At 39.1% G+C, this 19791-nt stretch overlaps 1 protein-coding gene across 2 annotated transcripts; it reads right to left on the bottom strand.

Moving 5' to 3' along the window:
• Nucleotides 1–279: 279 nt before the first annotated feature.
• On the bottom strand, nucleotides 280–19434 carry LOC123972878 (FYVE and coiled-coil domain-containing protein 1-like). Of its 2 annotated transcripts, none has more exons than XM_046052611.1 (18): nucleotides 19347–19434; nucleotides 18539–18620; nucleotides 18297–18403; nucleotides 16800–16925; nucleotides 14794–14900; nucleotides 13606–13749; nucleotides 12013–12109; nucleotides 9481–11907; nucleotides 8883–8975; nucleotides 8413–8531; nucleotides 8002–8169; nucleotides 7639–7779; nucleotides 6317–6525; nucleotides 6032–6173; nucleotides 5147–5251; nucleotides 3511–3721; nucleotides 2869–2978; nucleotides 280–2723 (listed from the first exon to the last, which is right to left on the bottom strand). In XM_046052611.1, the coding sequence occupies exons 2-18, from the start codon at nucleotides 18597–18599 to the stop codon at nucleotides 2648–2650; spliced, it is 4443 nt and encodes a 1480-aa protein (XP_045908567.1). In that variant the 5' UTR covers nucleotides 18600–18620; nucleotides 19347–19434; the 3' UTR covers nucleotides 280–2647. The 2 variants fall into 2 exon arrangements, with proteins under 2 accessions (XP_045908567.1, XP_045908568.1); XM_046052612.1 differs by having other exon boundaries at nucleotides 19223–19360.
• Nucleotides 19435–19791: the final 357 nt, after the last annotated feature.

Here is a 19791-nt window from a genome sequence, read left to right as displayed (position 1 = left end):
CTTGCAAACACTCACATCATAAAGACGGTTGTATTATAACAGGTGCTTGTGTTAGAATTAAGATACTTTGCATTGACAATACCACACCATATCTGTTTGGCTTTGAGGCACTTCTGTATTTTAAAGTCAGATCCATCGGGGCCTAGAGAAGTGACTTTTTTATTATTGTATTATCAATGTGTTCGTCTCTATGTTTATCGACAGGTTACAATGAAGACAAAAGTATCACACGCTATGATGTATTGCAGATACAGTAAATTAACCAGCACTCACTAAGAGTTATCACACAATCCTTATTTATTTGTCCACAATCATAAATCCATTCTATTAATCTTTAGTATGTAAATTATATTTCAATAAAACATTTGTCAACAATCATTTACAGGTCAGAGAGTGAGAGCTTCCCTCTGACAAATCCAGCATTAAACGTCTACAATCATACAAAGGAAAAGAAAAGAAACATTCATCCACTGGTACAAAGGCTCATGGGATACAGACTGCCAAAAAGCCCTTTCAAAAGTGCATCTATTGCAATGCCTTTAAATAGAAACTCCCATTTAACAACAATAAAATAGACAAATATGTTTCCCCAATATATTTGGCAATATGTCACTCTTCTTATTCAGATATGTATAAAAAGTGTCATTTGTATTTTACCTTCTTCTTTCCTCGTATCACATTCAAAATATAAATTACAAAATGGATTCAAAACAGTGGAAGACATTTTATAATTTGTAAATGCTCTGACGGAGAGAAAAGCAGTGTTTCAGTATATTCAAGTCAGTATGTGAATTTATGGTGAAAATGTGTAGTGCACGCAGCTCCAAATATTAAACACCGCATCGGTTGTATCAAGAATCCTAACAAACACAATACAGGCACTACCACATAAACGGTCTTCTTGTTTATTGTGGGCAAAAACTCATGTGTTTCAGCTAAAATCAGTCAGTATATTAATAAATGACCAGTGTGAAGACACTCAAATAAAGTAAATGTCAACATTAAAGCCTTCAAATAAAAAGGTCCATATAAGACAAGTTGAAGTACAAAAGTGATTTTTTGGACTTGTGTTATTTAAAGGCTTTGTGCTGAGATTCAAACTATTTCTGTTTGACACACTGCAGAAGTTATTTAGTAACATCACGCAGCAAGTGTACATCTCTTTCCATCTAGAAAAGTGCTCCATAAAAAAGGAATTCTCATTATAATTGTTTTTTTCCCCAAAACAAATGTTTCTTCATCTAAAGGCTTTATGTATCTTAAGACAAAATGTCACTGAAGCTGATGTCTTCACTATATTTAATGCAAAAATCCTCACTTTGACAAAACATGATGATTCAAGTTAAACTAAATTTTTAAAACACTATAACTTACATTTTGATATGCACTCCCTATATTTTAACCTTGAGTGTTAAGTTGTTATGCTTCATTGTGATTGAAACACATGCTGTCATTTCTGACAAAAATCTTGATGATACTGCAACTGTCTGCTAAATGAGCATTAACTTTGAACTTTGCTTTGGATACAAAAACTATGAGGAGTACATCTCTCCACCAATGAAGGCTAATTCTACAGCATGATATCAATACACCAATTAAAAGTTAGTTAATTAAGAGTTAGTTACATGAAAAGGTTCGCTAATGGTAAGTAAAACAAACTCAGTTAAAGTCAATTAAGGTTACATTTTCAAACTTAAAGTAGTTTAGGCAAATTAAACAGCAACATTAACTTAAATCTACTGCTTGTTTCCCGTCATGTCTCATTCATGTAACATTTACATGAACGCTTATGTAACGTAAATGCTCTTTAACATCTCTGAGCGTATTAGGCCATTGTGGGTAAAGCTGAATATCAATAAGCAGGGTATAATTTATGGTAATAGTGTATTTTTATGTTTTTCTGCATCAATGTGATGAAGTACCTTGATTTGATTTAATTGCCTAGATGATTCAAAAACAGACATTTCTGTCTGGTTCTTTATACAATTCTTCAATTGATTTTCTGGGATATCAATAAATCATGATAAATATTGATATCACAACATAAAATAACACATACTGTGACAGGATTTTGACCGTATCTCCCACTCGTATTGGGAATGTACTGTTCAGAGAGCACATTAATCCCATTTTAAAAGCTATTAGTCTTATGAGACGAGGAAAATAAGGAGAACAAACCTTGATTTATCAAACAGTTGCACCTCAGGCTAAAGTAAAAATGTTGCTTTACTTCTGCAAGGGTGCAGAAAAAGTGGCCTACGGGATTTACATCTGTGGGTGAGAAACCTGTATGTGCGCACACAGACACAAACACGCGCATTATTCACGGTCAACAATCCTCCGAACACCTACAGCAGGAGTGAAGTTTGATACTCTTAATGCTACATTTAAACATCAAGCTTTTATAAAAAGATCACATTCAGTAGTGTAACATTGTTTTACTTAATTGTTTCAGCTTCTGTTCAGCTTTCTCAACGCATCGAATGTGTAACACCTCAAGTAGATGTTTTTTAAAAAAAAGACATTTTTTAAATGTCATAACCTTTTATTTAGGTTGCTAAACGTCAGTAGCATGAGCATGTGCTTAAAACACCCTGAATGTTTTGAAAGTCAGTTTTACACCTGCTTCTCCTGTTTCTCGTCACGATTAGAGGAGGTCAGTTCCATCGTAGACCACAGGCTTGTCTAGACTCAGATGATACAGCACTTTCTTTGAGATGAATCTGATTAACAGGAAAGACAGAGGAACATTTGCTTTCTGTTTACTTGTGAGGTATATGCAAAAAAGTGGTTTGTGCTGAAGACTTAACAGGGTTATTTTTTTAAACAAATGCACAAAACCCTCACATGAGAAAAAGAGTGACTAACCTGGAGAAAGAGTTGTCAAAAATGAGCGTGTATTCTCCGGGGTTTCTGACTTTCAGTTCACCCTGGATCGTCTCTTTGTGGGAGTTACAGCGAGTCAGTGGGATCAAGACCTGTGGAGCGCAAAGGATAGACATCTATCTACATACATTATGTACATGTCTAAAGGGTTGAGAGAGTGACAAGAGGAGGAACCGATAGGCATCCATAGCATTTCATGGAATCAGCATCTGTCTGAGAATCCCATTTTGAATTTTTTTTTAGGTAGCTTGTTAGGTGGAGAAGAAAGACATCTTAGTTACAATATGCACTTCTTTTAATTTACTCAGCACCAAACCAAGGAGATTCTATTGTGTATACAAACATGCCACAAGTTCTCACTTTAACATGATGGACAGTAGATAAATATTTAAGCAAGGGATTCAAATCCTCCCATAAACACTGAATTTCACAGTTGTTTGGTTGAATTTGGTTGTATCAACATTTTGGAACATTTAAGCTGAGGCTTTCTGCCATGTTCAGTCAGAAAAAGGGTTTCTTTGTTGTGGAGTATCATACTCTAAATTGGACCCGGCTAGATGAGCCCATCACTTAGAGAATGTACTGTGTATACATGTTCCCTTTATTTGTATACTGGTGTGTCACCTTGGCCTGCTCCAGTGGAGTCTCTGCACTCTCCTTGAAGACCACACTGAAGTAGATGCTCTTAGGTTCAGAGGTGAACGTCCAAGTGACAGTAGGACCAGGAGTGCTCATAGTGATGGGGACGGTGCTGTAACAGCTGGACTTGATGAAGAGCTCTCGCGAGCTGTCCCCAAACCCTGAGATGTCATCCACCGTGAAGCTGACAGAGAGCCTATAGCAGAGGGAATGCAGCAGGATACAAGAAAGTTCACAAAACTGTAAGGCTGCAATGAACAATAGTTTTCATTATCATTTATTAATCTTCTGATTATTTCATGGATTAATTGTTTGATTAATGGCTGGCAGCTACAGGGTTAAAAGGCTTGCTTCCCCACGCTCTCCACTTCCAAATAGCATTCTGTGATCTACACACCTTTGTGTAACACTGTAAATAGTATCAATTAAATATCTATAAAGCAGCCAAGGGATCTGTAAAGGTTGGTAATTTTAATCTGATTCAATTAGCTCCATTTCGTTTGTTATTTTGCCACCGCAAAGCCAAAATGTCCCTAAATGCCATGTTTCTACAGTAGCCTAAATGGACAAACTGCTCTACAGAGCATGTTTTGCCACTATGTTGAATATGTATGATAAAAAAAGAAGAAGAACAAGTAACGTAGTAGTAGTTGTCTGTTTTATTAGAAGTAAGAAGAGAAGTGTAATTTTGGACAAATGGAGGACCACTATTACAGTATTATTTAGCACAAGAGCCGACAGAGCGTGTCGGCCACCGTTGCTTCTCCTGCGCACTTGGAATCAGAATCTTTTTTTCCTACTTAAATCTTTATTGCAAAAAGAAGAATCAAGTTTCTATGTTTCTTTGCTATTTGATAATTCCCACAGAAGATTAATTGGCAATTAATTAGTTAATCAGACATTTTCAAGAATAATTATTAGGTGCAGCATGAGACAGTATGATTGTAGCACTGTCATCTTGTTAAGAGCGAACTTCACCAATTTAGCATTACACTCAAATCACACTGTCGGACTAACGATGACCAGTTTAAACTCAAAAATCAAAATTGAGTTCACAGAACCAGAAATATCATATTTTTTATTCCACGCATTCTTCAGCCCACGACCCTGTACGCAGGATAAGCGGTTGATGATGGATGGATGGCATTCTTCTTCCTTGTCAAAACCTGGCGCCTACATTACACACAATGCAACTCAATGCATCCGTCTCAGATTTAAGTACATTATCCTAGTAGCGGCTAATGTAGCCTCAAGCAGAGATGAGGAGCGGGCTACAGAGGTCTAGTAAGCTCACTTCTTTCTGACTCCACACAGAAGGTACCTGCTGACATGAGGCCTTTAAGTTTTGTCCATACTCACTAAACAAACCTGCTCCAAATTACAATAGAAGAGAAACATAGGTCCCACAACCTGTGCCAAGTAACATTTGGGAACGCTGTCCATGCCACACATGGGTTCGTTTCATGTTTCACACTATTCTGGGATTTAGAGCAACGTTTTTACCAGACAAATACACAAGAAACTCCCCAAGAAAGCTTTAAGTCTAACTTGTGATTGCATCCACAACACAACTTAGCACTCAGGGTTTTGCCGTCAAACTTTTACTGCATGTAACACTCACGTGAGTTCTCCAGACTTCAGCAGGCAGATCTCTGCATCCTGTACTGCAGCACTGAGGTCCTCCGTATCTTCTGATGTGATGTCTCCTGCACTGGCACTGCTGTTTCTAGAAAGAGTGATGGATATTTTACATTACACATTTATATCAGTTTGTGGAGAATAATTTTCACTTTCACATTTAGGTGTCACAACATCCACCAAGTGTCCAAGTATATTCACTTTAATGACAACATGTTTACAGTATTGTTCTTCTCAGGGTGATGGCAATCTGTCTTTAATGTGGCTCACACACTACACATACACTAAAACACAGCACATTAAAGAAAACATAGCATTAAAAGCAAGAAAGTATACACATAATGCGCCTATATAATGTAATATATAATAATAAACAATAGAAATGTCATATAAACCTTCACTTTACACAGTATTTACAACAAAACAGAATCTATCCCACTAAAAAAGTAGTCTACTAAAATGAACATGTTATTCATAAACACAATGATTATTTTAAAAAACTGTATAGTTTTTGTCATATTGTCCATATGTAAAAACACTTCTACATCACACAGTCTTTTTAATAGGGAATGTATGTACAAAACTGTTAAACCTGAAAAGAAAAATGTAATAGAATTATGAGTTAAATTAATTTTCAAAGATCACGCCCCTGAATTTCTTCTCACTGCTGCAAAACTTTCCAGTTTTCTGACTGTATTGGCCTAGAAAATGAAATTGGGATATATTGACCACATTGGTTTGAAGCTGGCACGTTGTTAAGTAGCAGAATCTGTTTCTGTGTTTGATATTAATCTCTCATGTTGTGGGTTATTATCACTGACTCCCAGTGCCACAGTCTAAAGGAAGTCAATGTGTGCGAGATACTTACAGCTGTGCTGCCCCCTGCTGTCCGTGTCTAGGAGAGCAGGCAGTAGAAAAAGAGAGGGAGTCACTGTCGTTCACCCCGCTCACTTCCTCATCTGTGATGATGTCAAAAACCCCATCATCCAGCTTGCAACCTTCATCTGCTCCTAGAAAATAAACACCAGCTACATGTTCATCATTGCAATTTATACTCTACTCTTACTGTACTACGTCTGCGGTTGAAACCACACCGCAATCTAAAGCAAGGCATTACTTCAGTGTGTGTGTGAGAGAATCTATGGTTTATTACCTGAAAGACTGGTCACAGCTATCCCCGCCTGCAGCAGGCGCCTGAAAGGCGTCCCCGGCGTGCTGCTAGTCCCTTCCTCCTGTGGGTGGCGCTCAACTACTGCGCTGTGCTGATTGTAACAGTCCCTGCAGCAGCGCTCTCTGTTGCCGCCCTGCTGAGTGCTCACTGTGTTACTGCAGCAGTAGTAGCAGAAGGGACGCCCACACAGTCTGGAAACAGAATATGATTGAGATTCATAGATTGAGTGATGTTTGCTTATTATTTTGAAATGACACATTATTAAGAGTGTAGAGAGGAATTATTATCTAAGTAAGTAAGTCTTTTTATAGGGCATGTATAGAAGCTCAGTGAAGAAAGGCTCAAACAGATGTACTGTAATGCGAGATCTACATCTTGTTGTAAAGCATTTCTGTTTCTAACCTAATGTTAATTGTTACAGCTGCTTTTTCAATCTTACAGTTTTTTTCCCTCAAATTTTAAACTCAATCCTCAGATTGAATTCAGAACTGTTTTAAAAGATTTTTCTTTTTTCTCATCTGTGTTTTGTCCTACTCATTTTTAACTGCGTCTTTTACATCGTTGCAAATAACGGCAAACTCAATGCTTCTATGACTTTAAAAATAGCTCTGAAATTAAATGAATTGCTGCTTTCCCACAGAATACCATCAAATGATCCAGCAATCCATTAAGTTACAGGTAGCGAATATACTGCTTCACTATTGAACTGTTTAACTCTCAGATGTGTTTGTGAACATGCTCATTGTGCGATTCCTCACGTGGATATAATATTTGAACCCACTGCTATAAGCTGACAAACATAAATGTTTTATTATGTCAGTTAATTTGGAGGTGATATACAGCTGGATCTTGAAAATTCATCTGCAAAATGTATTGCAACTCATCACATGTTGTAATTCTAATATAGTTTTTTTACTCAAATACATTGACACTACATAGAGTGAGTTTTTCAAAGACACCACATTTCCTGAACATGGAGCAGCAAACTGACATTTGTCTTGAGTTATTATGGATACCATTCGGTTTGCTGTAGAAGTTATTTGACTTCACTACTGGGCAACAGTTGGCAAGTCTAAATGTGAAGTGAAATACAGAAGCAAACGGCATTGGCAACTCAGTTCCTTTGAGACTGAAACAATCACAAAGCGAATGTCATTTTGGTGGCAGTGTTTTGGAAAATGTGCTTCAGCAATTGAGAAAACCTGTCATTATACTACTAGTTTAAAAGTAGCATCAGTGATACTAATTTTACTGGATATCATAGTGATATGTACATTTGTTTATTATACTGAGGACTATCTGACCTGCAGGTGTGCTTACGGAGAAACCAGCTGAACTGACTGTGACAGCCCAGACAGTAGTTGACGTCCCTCTCCGTCTCCTCATCCCTTAGTTTCTGCTCAAACTCCAGGGCATCTGTCTTCTGCCAAAGTGCATCTTTCTCCCTGCATGGAGCACCATCAGGCGTGTTTGTATATGCAATAAAAGCACAGTGTACTGCAGATTACACCATCTAGGTGGTTTGTTTTTATCCATTTGAAAACACAAACCAAAAGACATCAGGCAATAAATCTAAGAACCATGTCTTCACCCTGTTATGTGCATATTTAAATCTAACAAAAAGACAAAAAAAGAAAAACAAAGATAATCTGAGCATGAGTTTATACCTGATGAGTTCTACAAGCCTTTCTTCCAAATTGATTTTGGTGCGGTAAAGATCATCAAGTTCAGCAGCTGTTTTAAGATCAAAGCTCTGTTTGTCCTGTGTGACTCTCCGTAGATTTTCACTCATCTCCTGGTAGGCCCGCTGAGCTGCTGCTAGACCATCCTCTGACCTGCATACATACACGCAGGCTTATTCATGATATGTCGGGAAAAAAAGGGGGATTCTCAGGCGACTCTGATTGTATCCATGCAGTTAAAACAGGAAGAACCCCAAGTATGCCAGATTCCTAGATAAGCCATACTAAATAAAATATAAAGATTCTGATCTTAACACACACACAAGATTAGACACGTTTTTTTTCACAGAGCTCTAATTTGGTCCAGAATGTGTGTTTATGAATACAGTATCTCACCTTGATAAATTCCCTTTCAGATGGCTTATCTCGTCTTCTTTCTGCTGGATGAGATTTTCAGACTCGGCCATCTGGATGTTTTTCTCCTCAATCTGTTGGCAATATCTCTGATTCTCAGCCTGCAATCAGTACAGCAAAGCAAGACATTATTTCTGGTTCTTTGTGAATTATCCCTGTGACCATAATGTTATGATGACTTCAACTGCCGATACACAAAATGCAATTGGAATTTGTTTTTTTTCATTTATAAATCCTAGACAAACATAGAGCTGTACATACATGCAATTTGTCAGAGGCCATGTTTAACAATTTCACTTCCTTGCTCAAAAACACTTTCACTAAACTAACTCAACTCTTCTTTATTTAAAACATTCTTCGACTGCTTTAGTGATTAGACGGTGGCCTGAATAACCCGCTTATGATGGCGTATCAAACTTTTTGGCAGATCTGGATTCAGGGTCTCCTCTCACCTCTAGCTGTTTGAGTTTGACCTCCAGCTCAACCACTTTCTCCTGCTCAGTCCTCAGCTGTAATTTCACTTCCTGTAGCTCTTGATTCACAGTCTGGATGAGAATACAAATCATAATTTCATCAACTTATAACTCAGTCAATATGGTAAAAAGTCAGATACAGTAGCTCAAGCAGATTTCTCTCCACAGATTAGCTTTTACTTACAGCACAAATGTGTCTGAATTCAGTGATGAAACTGCTTATTTAGACTAGAAACTACTTTATGTTACTTTGACTTTCAGTTTGACTTTACGGGAATGCATTTTTACGGTTGTTATGTTATGGCTTCTCCTTCAGATAGGTATATATTATTCATATATATGTGTTACTTTCCCTCTCTGAAGTCTGAAGTGCATACTACAAAGGCCAATTAGAAACGTGACAGAGAAATCAGGTTACTCCAATCCCCTACCTGGATTATGAAAAACCAGGTTTCTCGTTTATAAGTTCAACAAATCATCTTACGGGAGAAAGCCAAGTGCAACTGAGTTACTTAAGTACATGTAAACGCATCACAGCATACTACATTTTTTTGTGATTCATGTGTTTGTGGCTGACCTGGAGCTGGCTGCCGTGGCTCATGGCTTGGCCGCTAAGCTGGAAGCGGAGGGCCTCAATCTCCCCCTTACTTGTCTCCAGCACAGCTTCAGCCTCATATTGGCTCTTGTTCAGCTCTTGCTGCAGCTTCTGCTTGGTCGCCAACAAACCCTCCTCATTATGGAGCTCATCGTGGAGTCGCTGGTTCTCCTGACGTAGCTGCTCCATGCAGGTATTCAGCCTCTCTGCCTCCTGAGTCGCCTCCTCCTCCAGCTCTTGCAGCCTTGTTGACAAGCCCTCCCAGCGCAGACGAGCCTCTTCATTCTCGGCGGTTAGCATACACACATGGACGCCAAGTTCAGCTGTTTCGGTGTTGGCTCTGTGGAGCGCCTCCCTAGATTCATTGTTCTCCAGACACAAGGCTTCGTAACGCAGCTTCAGTTTATTGAGCTCCTCTCTGGAGGCCGTCACCTCCGCAGCCAGACCTGCTCGAGCCTGAGCCTCGCCGTCACGCTCACGGATAAGAGCCTCCTCTCGTTCCCGGGATCGAAGAATCTCATCCACATGCCTGCGGTTTAGCTCCTCTACCTGAGCTTTGAGTTGTTCTGCTAAGACACGGAGGTCCTCTCTGGAGGACTCTGTCACCTCGTGCAGTGCCTGAGCCTTCATCCTCTCCTCAGTTCCTGCTAGAAGCTGAGCCCTGAGCTCCACCACCTCTTCTTGGAGCCGGTGCACCTCCCGTAGGTTGAGTTCTAGTTGAGCCTCAGCCATAACTAGCCTGAAAGGGGCCTCTTTGGTTTCTACTGAGGACGTCTGATGCTCATCGTGAAGCTTCTGCATTTTTTCATTACTCTCTGCAGCTCCTTTTTCATCGTTCAGCTCTCCAGTCCTGCTCTCCAGCTCCTCTGCTCTAGCTTGCAGAAGCCCACATTTAACAGTCTGGTCTCTCAGTTTAGCCTCAGTTTCCTGGAGTTTTTCAAGTAACTCTGCTTGGCTTCTTTGGGACACTGTGAGGTTCTTGTCCAACTTTGCAGCTTTGGCAGAGAGCGAGTCCACTTCTTGTTGCGTTCTGGCTAACTGTTTCTTCAAAGAGGACTGAACCTCAAGAAGCTCCCTGTTCTCGTGCTCTAGCTTCCTTAGTTGAGCATCAGATACTTCCTTCTGGACAAGCGCCTTCTGGAAAGTCTCCTCCAAATGCAGGTTTTCATCCAGAAGCTTCTTCTCCCGATCTTCCACACACATGTTGGCGGCCTCAACTCTGCCTGTTAAATGCTTCTCGGATGCCCTCAAAGAAGGTAGCTGGTCTAACAAGGCTGTCCGGCTTTCAGTCAACTCTGTAATGGTCTCCTCACTCTTTTTAACTGTTTGGAGAAGCTTAGCGTTTATTTCCACAAGACTACTGCATTGGGTTTTGTAGTCCTCAAGGTTCTTGGTTTGATCACATGAAACATCCTCATTATCAGCAAGTCTAGAGGTCAGACTTTCATTCTCAATGTTTAGCTTCTCCAACTGCTCCTCTAAATGCTTAATTCTCTCTGAACTAATGGTTAGCTCTTTCTCTCTGCTTTTCAGAGTCTTTCTTACATTGAGGAGCTGGCTCTCGAGTTCCTCATTCTGGCTATTGCTCGTGCTACATCTCTGCTCTTCCTCCTCCCTCTCCTCCTGCAGTCTTTTCCTCAGCTCCTCTGCCTGTCGCTCGCTGCCCTCCAGTGACGCTTGTAGATCCTGAAGCTGGGCTCTCAAATTCCCCGTCTCCTTCTCTTTCAAAGTCAGCGCCCCCTGAATTCGACTGACTGCACTTTGGAGCTCCTCCAACCGTTTGAGCGCCTCCTCATGCTCGTCATGGGCCCCGGCTTTTACTTCAGCCAGCTTGCCCTCACTGTTCCTCAACTCTTCTTCCCTGAGTTTTAGTTCCTGGGACAGACGCTCAGAGTGCCTGGCCCTGTCCTCAGCCTCTCTCTTTGCCTCCAACCTCTCCTCCTCAGCTGTTTTAAGTTTATCCAGGAGTTCCTGGATTTTCCAGGCTGAGTCGCAGTAGCTAGCTGTTTGTTGTCCCTTTTCTTTAAGAGCCTCATCCAACTTACAGAGAAGCTCCATATTTTTGTTCTCAGCAGCTGTGAGTCTATCTTGAAGTTCACCGTTTATTGCTTCCCTACAAGTTTGAAAGTGATTTGCTCTCTCCTGATTATCAGTATATTGGTTTCTTTCGCCTGCCGGGTGGTCAGAGGACCTCTGAGCTGCTAACAGCTGACCTTGAAGGTCTTTAACCACGCCCTTCAGCTCAGCAGCCTCTCTGTCTAACTCCTGAACCTGTACCAAAAGCTCTTGCTGTCTGAGCTCGGACTGGTCGAGCTCAATGCGGAGGTTCTCTGCGATGCTGCAAGGAGAGGGTTCTCCCAGTTCAATAAGACCAGGACTCAAGTCTGGGATTGGGAGAAACTCCTGGGCCTGGTCAATGAATGGAACAAGAGAGCTGTGGTCAGGTGCTTTAAAGTTCAAAACATATTTACTCAAATATTTATACATATAAAATATATATAAGTACGTGTGTACCTGTGAGTGTGAGTAGCTGCTAACGAGACTGTTGATGCTGGAGCAGCGACTGGGAGGCTTCCACAGGAAAGCCGATGAGCCAGTTCCTAACGTTCGCCTTTGACATAATGAGATAACAAAAATTAGGGTCATTAAAATGTAATAGTAAATGTAAGACAAACATGACACGAAACTGATGAAAAAAAAAAAAAAAACTACAACACTTTCAACACAAAAGAGGAACTTAATTTGACAGAAGTGAGTCTTTAGGTGGGTATATAGTAACACCAGGTACAACAAAAACAAAACGTACCAGGAAATTATAGTTACAGTTAGAGTATGTACCTGTGTTAAATTTTAAGCTGGTTGTGGATTTTCAGAGGAATTTGTTTGAAAGAACTGATAAATGACTTAGTGATTCACTTCAAAGCACAAAAACATTCATTTATTTGTTGGAAACCCATTTTACTTTGTTTGCTGCTGCACAGAAAGACATGTTTAACATTTCTGCATGACCATTGCTTTGTCAAAAGATTATGCTACCAATTCATTGAAATAAAATCAAACTTTTTTAAGTAGTAACTTTAAGTAGTAACAAATTACACAGTCACTTCACTGAAATGTCTTAAGAATTTACACCAGTATGTCACAATGTACTATTACTACTACATCTCAAAAAGGGCAAGGCTGTCACTAACCTATTTTCAGAGAAAGCCTATTTCTGGAAGTAAATGAAAGCTAGAGTGATATGTTGTCACTTATTTCTCTTGTACAGTGATGAAACTGTTTCCTTTGAGTCACGCAGTCACGATTTGTGTGAAAAAAAAGTGTAATGCACTGTGTGGGTGTGTGTATCAAATAATTTGAGGCTACTCAAAGAAAATGCAAAACAAATATTTGCGTTTAAGTACCAAAAAAACAACTAAAGAATACATGGGGTGTACACCATAATTATACAGTTTATACTGTCTAATGAAATGCTATACAATAACTCACTTAAGAAATCCTTCATTCATAATCATCGTCATTTTGTGTTTATAACATGTGTGGCAGGTTTCGATTCAACCCTTTTTGGGTAATCTTGTGTTGCTGCACTGCATTTTACTGTAAAATTTAAATAATATTTAAAATAATGTAAACAACATAAATTATGCTTTTAAAAATGAGTGACCGCTGCCTGTAGAGTGACTGCAAATTGATGATAATGAAGTGGAAAGATTTGGCAAAGGTGCTGACAGCGACCAACCCTCACACTGTTGGCACATTTACACGCATACACGTCCAAGACACACAAAAAAAAAAGAGCTGTGAATGTGCAGAGTGATCAGATAATTAAGTGTTACTTCAAGTTGTGAAACCCCCAAAACTGCTTTACCACAATTTTGCATTAGCTGCACTAAACTGGAGTGTTATTTCAAATTACTTCAGGTCTCTCTCCAATCAATTTACAAATCATTTACAACCCCAAAGTGGAAGACCTACAGCTTTTATTTCTTTAATAAGTGTCTGTTTTCATCAGAAGAACACCCAGATTCAAGCTTTTTTTTCCTTCAACAAAAGTTAGGAAACTGACAATTGTGAAAAGGTCAGCAATTAATGGTGTACATGGGTTACCTCGCAAAGGAAGGCCAATCGGCATCAAGGTCGTAACCTCTGGCTGCCACATCAAATTGGATTTGATTGAGCTCATAGAGATAGCTGATTATGTCAGCAGTGAGGTGAGACTTGAGGAAAGGACTTCGGGCATAATACCAGTCACTGCATGGGAAAAATACAAATTATAAAAACATAAAACACATACAAGCATCTTTTTTATGCAATAATGTTATACTATTAGTTATGCAAGGTGTTCTAAGTTAATATTGTGCTATTTATGTAAAGACAAGATAAGATACGCTTAATCTCATGCAGGGACACAGCACAGCACCAAAACTCGATCCATTGTTTACAATTCAAAAGACCTGCGTCTGGACAGCATTTTGGATAACAATGGCTTTCGCCGGTGCTAACATTATAGCTACTTTTTTTGTCAAATTACTAAGACTAAAACTAAATCAAAATATAAAAGGTGCCACAACGAACACTTTTGATTAATGAGCTGCAGAGGTGCTAATAGGCAGATTTTGTTACCATTGAACACAGCCAGGCTGCTAAGCTAAGTGGCTGCTGGCTGTAGCTTACAATTTATCATACAAACTGTAGTACTGAGCTTCTTGTCCAACTCTTGGCAAAAAAGCATATTTACTAAAATGTCAAACCATTCCTTTACATACAAAAATTGCACTTGAAAGAATGTAATTAGGTGGTTAAATACAAAATACAGTCTATGACACACGCATGCGCACACACACACACCCACCCACCCACCTACACACATTCACACCCACACTCTACTGAGAAACGGACAGAGATAGAGCATCCTGGTTAAATGAAGCAAGAACAAAATAGACATTTGGTTGGAAAGGCTGAGGAAGTGAGATGTGACTGTAGGTCACTGTGGTTAGGCTGTAAGGCTGTTGCGTTTTCTGATAAAAACAGAAATAAGACATAAATCAGGAAGGGAGAGTCGTACTTCCTAAGAACGGACACCGTCAAACTGTGAAGAAAACACAACATGTCTATGCAACCTGAAAGGAACAAAAGTCACAGAATATTACACATATACATTATATTATATATATATATATATATATATATATATATATATATATAGTCACAGAATATTACACATATACATTATATGTATGTATGTATGTATGTATGTATGTATGTATGTGTGTGTGTGTGTGTGTGTCCTCTAACCTTGTGACCTTCTCGTTTATAAGACACTGCTGCAGTGTGTCAGCAAGTCGCTGGTGAACGAGCGAGTAGCGGATGAAGGCCCTTCCTTTCCCCAGTGATGTCTTCAACTGAGGACACACAAAATATACATACAGACATTACCCCACTGATGTGTTCTTTTATAGTCTAGTCAGTATCACACAGGTCAAACTATTTAACAAGTGGCTCCTGCTTTCTGGATAATCTCTATTTGTCACAATAGCAGGACATTAACCGTAGATTAATCTCCCCATTATTGTCTCTCTTAGTTTTATTAACCTGATGTCAGAAAATAACAAAAACTGTCCATCACATTTTCCCACAGTCCAAAATTATGTTTTCGAATGTCTATTAAAATCCAAAGATATTTGTTTCACAACAATATAAAACAGAAAAAAGCAGAAAATCCTCACTTTAGAGAAACTGCAACCAGGGAATGTATGGGGGGTTTTTTGATGGAGAAATGCCTCATGATAAATAGTTTCTGCTGATCGATAAACTGATTTAATGGTTAACTGGTTAATTTCATCTTTGATTGTCCCCAATATAAAAATGTGTTTTTGTGTTAAAATGTGTCCTGGCACTGAACATTTAAGGATTTCTCAGTTTAAAGGTAATCACTGCATAGGCGCTAAATTGACAGTATTTGCCTGTAAGCCCAGAGTCTCCAATACATTAGCAGATGGAGGGATTTAAGTCAGACAACAGACCCGCCAGAAGGACACCAGCTGGAGACCGACTTACGTCAGTTACTGACCGACATGGAGAAAGAAGAGTAAAAGTAATATTTTAAGTAAGAGGTTTTGAACTAGTAATTTGCAGTCAGCTGGTATTGACTAACAATGTGACTTTTAAAGAAAATCATACATCCCTGAGGAAATTTTAAACCACAAATATGTTTTGCTAATGATTGCTAATAAGCCTAAAATCAGACATGTGGTCTTACCATGCTTATAAAGCAGAAACTATTCAGTAATTAGCTCTCTCATGCTAGAATACAGCTTACTTACATGTCGAACATTTGTTGGTTTCAGCTTCTCAAATGTGAAGATTTCTTGCTTTTCTTTCTCATAGATACAAGACGATAGTAAAATGAATATCTTTGAGTTTTGGACTATTGGTCAGACAAAACGAGAAATCAGAAGCTATAAGAACACCTTGGACTCTGACAAATCGTAACAAGCATATTAATCAACTAATTGAGAAAATAATTGTTGGATGAATTGATAATGAAAACAATCATTTGCCCTACACCGCACCCCAACATGCCTCTCTGGCTATATTAATCCACTTCCAAATTCAACTGTTGGATGTGTATTAACAAGCAGCACAATATAAAAATATGTCATCCATGCACTTTTTTAAATGTACCAAAAGGACATTGGGCTGGCAGACACTGAAGACAAGACATTACAGTTTTGATTCATCATATTTCATCGATTCACATCAGATATTCAGTTACTTACTTACTTTTTGGCAAATTGGCAAAAATAATTAAGATAACTGATTCATTGTTAAGAGAGAACCAAAAAAGTTGAATAACTGCTGGTCGTTGCTCCTCAAATGTGAAGATTTGCTGCTTGTGTACTCTTTAGAGTACACTTTGAAGCGTTTTAAGCACAAAAGACCTCAATATCAGGCACACAAAAGGTTAAACAAGCTACAAATTATACTATACATATATAATTTATAAAAAAATTAATTAAATATAGTCCAAACTAGGACTAATTCAACTACAGTTATTCCAGTATGAATCTCACCCCTGTGACTTCCCAGGATAGAAGGTGAGGAAGAGGAACAGCACAGTACAGTAGGTGCAGGTGTAAGGCAGCAAGTAAATTAGAGTCTTACCGTTCCTGGCCAAGCAGGGGATTAGTGACATTATTGTACAGTCACTGTGTATTTGTGTGTGTGTGCATGTGTTGCCAGCCATGGCAGGGCAGAGGCACAGAGGGTGATTGTGTGTGTGTATTGCAGAGGAGGATTACCTCAGGGATGGATTTAACAAAACGGATGCCATCGTTAGCTCCCTTGATCTTAATCAGGCAGTCGCAGAAGTAATCCCAGTAGTCTTTTCTCTGACCGAGAAACGTCGTCTTCTCTTTCTGGTCAAACTAAGAAACACACACACCTGCTTATTATTGCATTACCTAACACACATTGTACAACAGGTCTGCCTGACAGTGCTGTGTGTAGCTGAGAGTTTGGGTCACATCGCAATCAATGTAATTCCTATGAACTTCCTTCATGTTTCACCTTAGTATTTCTAGAACTGTGGTTCCCAATAAGGGAGTTGACACCTCTCCAAAGGGTCATGAGATTAATTTAATTGGTCACACACATATTTATATTATTAAATTGTTTCTACTGAAATACTCATCATTTCAACTTGTCTCTAACAAAATAAAACAATCTCAAGGGTTCAGAGAAGAAAGAAAAATCATATTTTGGTGGAACTGCTCACAACTTGTAGATAAATAACTTGTGATGAGGGGTCATGGGTGCTTCATGTTGAGGGTTCACTGGTCTAGAGGACTGGTTCCCAGTCTTTTTAACTTATGACTATTTGTAGTCAAGCAATGCTTGGCTACAACCCACTGTCACAGGAAGGATGTTTGACATTTGGACAACTCAACAAAAAACGAATGTTCCCCCTTCAGATGGTTTAATTGTAATTAAGAGCCACCAAAGCGTTTTTTTCTGACGCCAGTGTCTTTTTTCAATTCATTCCACAGAGTTGAAAAATGTTCAACTTTGGGAAAAACGCTGCGCTCGTCACTGTCACTTTTTACCCAGCCGTCCAATCACAGTGCAGGACGGGCGGGACAAACACCGCACCGAGCACATCCGATCTTGAACGAAGCGATGTGCCTACTCGCCGAGGTGTGTCCTCGCCCGCAAAATCTCATGAACCCGCGTAGCGTGTCTGTGTTTTCATGTTTCAGCCTTCCCTCCATGCAGAGCAAGGGCAAGATCAAGTAGGCCTACATACGTTGTGGTGACATTTTTACATTCACTAACATTCAGTAGGCTACCCTACTTGCAACACATCGCCTCCACGGAAATTATGTATCATAGCAACCACAGCGTCTCGAAAAAAACACTGCGCCTCCAAAACGCACCCTAGCGCTCCCAGCTAGGCGTTTTCAGAAGAGCAGGTGGCGTTTTCAGCTGGCAAAAAACGCTTTGGTGGACACAGGCCCTAAGGATTTTAGAGGCCTGAAAAATTATAACTCACAAGAAAAAAACAGATTTAGGGAGAACACAAAACTTTTAAATCATCTCACAACCCCTCTCAAAATGTATCTTGAGAGCTCTTTAGGGGTTTTGAAAATACTGGTCTAGAGAGTCAGATGAGCAGCGTTGGCACGCTTACAAACTCAAACAGGATCATCCTGCCAAACCCTAAGTAAAACTTTGCTTAAATTGCTTAAATAAAAATTTGTTGTACTAAATGTTTCATGCTTTGATATAGGCTACCATACCTGTAGCAGGTATTCAAGTTTATAGAAGAACTTCCGCAGGTTGGCGCTGTCATCAGTTACGGGTTCACCGCACTCCTTGTGTTCTTTACTCAACTCTAACACAGCGTCTAACCAAGACAGTAAAACCATTATTACCAGATACACGCACAAATATCAACACACATATATCTATATATAGCATGGCACACAGAGCAATATACTGTATGAGATGGTGTTTACTGTAAGTGTGAACAGATAATTACCATGCAGATCCCTGATTATCCTCTGCAGTTGATTATCTCCAACTGATGAGGAGGAGGCCATGGTGGGGCAGCAGAGTCAGGACTGTATGTGGGATTTAAAATACAAGAAATTATGTTAAATTTTTTTTAATTATTTCCTGAAATGTTATGATATAAACAGTGTTCCTCATTTCCTTGAATACTGTGCCTGGAAAAAAAACAAAACAAATTACAGCATGTGACTGTTAAAACATGCCAAAGCTGCTACCACTAGGAGGTAAACATTAAAATAGTCCTGTCCTAAATTACTTTCCCGCTGCTGTAAAAATAATTCATAAAGACGGTGTTGAATTCTGCACAACCCAAGAAGACTATAACAAATGAGACGATTTAAATATGTCGGAGGGGCCCATTAATTTGTTTTGGTGACGCACAGAAGGACTCACAGTAGCTCAGTAAATTTAGCAACGTTTGCCTGCAGTGAGAGGAGATAACGTTACAACATTTACATCAGACGACATGTGACAGTGTCGTTGTTTGTAGCGACAGAGTCCTTATCAGATCCCACTGAAACAAGATGTATCTACTGTTATCTGCCTAAACCAGCAAAGCTGACTTAAACCACTTTCAATCAGCGTTAAAATGCAACAAACCGCGACATAAACATGGATTTGTCAAAGCTGGCGAGCGCTTAGGGACATGCACCTGTTCTCAGCTCTTCATTTCCGCATCGTGTTAGCTGTACATTTCTGTTACAAACCATCACGGTTTGGTTGTAAAAAAAGCCAAACGTTTCGATATTAACTACATACTAAAATAATAGACGTACTTGATGAATAAAATTGTCCAGAGTCTCCAGTTTGTAGGTGATACAGCAGAAACTTGCTACCGCTGGGGGCGGGAACTGTGGATGATTGACAGGCCCAACGGACAAATATCTGTCTGCTAGCGCTGAAAGTTTGGTTGAGAGACAAATGGTAAATAAACAGATGAACCTAATATTTCTAATTTAATAAACCTAATATTTCTTAAAATACAATAAAAGAATACGAATATTTGTTTAAATTACATGTACATTTTATTGTACATGGCTGGACGAGGTTATATTTTGTTAATTTTGAAAGAATTAATGGCATGAAGATGGATTTTATGAAATACACAAGGTCCCTAAATGTCTTAGATTTTAACCTAATTTTGTTATTATATTTTTGTGAATAATATTTCATTACATTCCATTAAATAATAAAAACAGAACATAAAAAACCTTAATAAAT

The sequence above is a fragment of the Micropterus dolomieu genome, linkage group LG06, assembly GCF_021292245.1.
Source record: "Micropterus dolomieu isolate WLL.071019.BEF.003 ecotype Adirondacks linkage group LG06, ASM2129224v1, whole genome shotgun sequence".
Lineage (NCBI taxonomy): Eukaryota > Metazoa > Chordata > Actinopteri > Centrarchiformes > Centrarchidae > Micropterus > Micropterus dolomieu.
The sequence above is the reverse complement of the archived record's forward strand: the minus strand, read 5'-3'. Positions and strand labels throughout refer to the sequence as shown.

Excerpts from the sequence above, each read along its gene's own strand:
- LOC123972878 (XM_046052611.1), bottom strand. The coding sequence starts at position 18,599 with ATGGCCTCCTCCTCATCAGTTGGAGATAATCAACTGCAGAGGATAATC. Across the intron at positions 18,404-18,538 it reads GATAATCAGGGATCTGCATG|ACGCTGTGTTAGAGTTGAGT; the intron begins GTAATTATCTGT and ends TGTCTTGGTTAG. Across the intron at positions 2,979-3,510 it reads CTCCACTGGAGCAGGCCAAG|GTCTTGATCCCACTGACTCG; the intron begins GTGACACACCAG and ends TGCGCTCCACAG.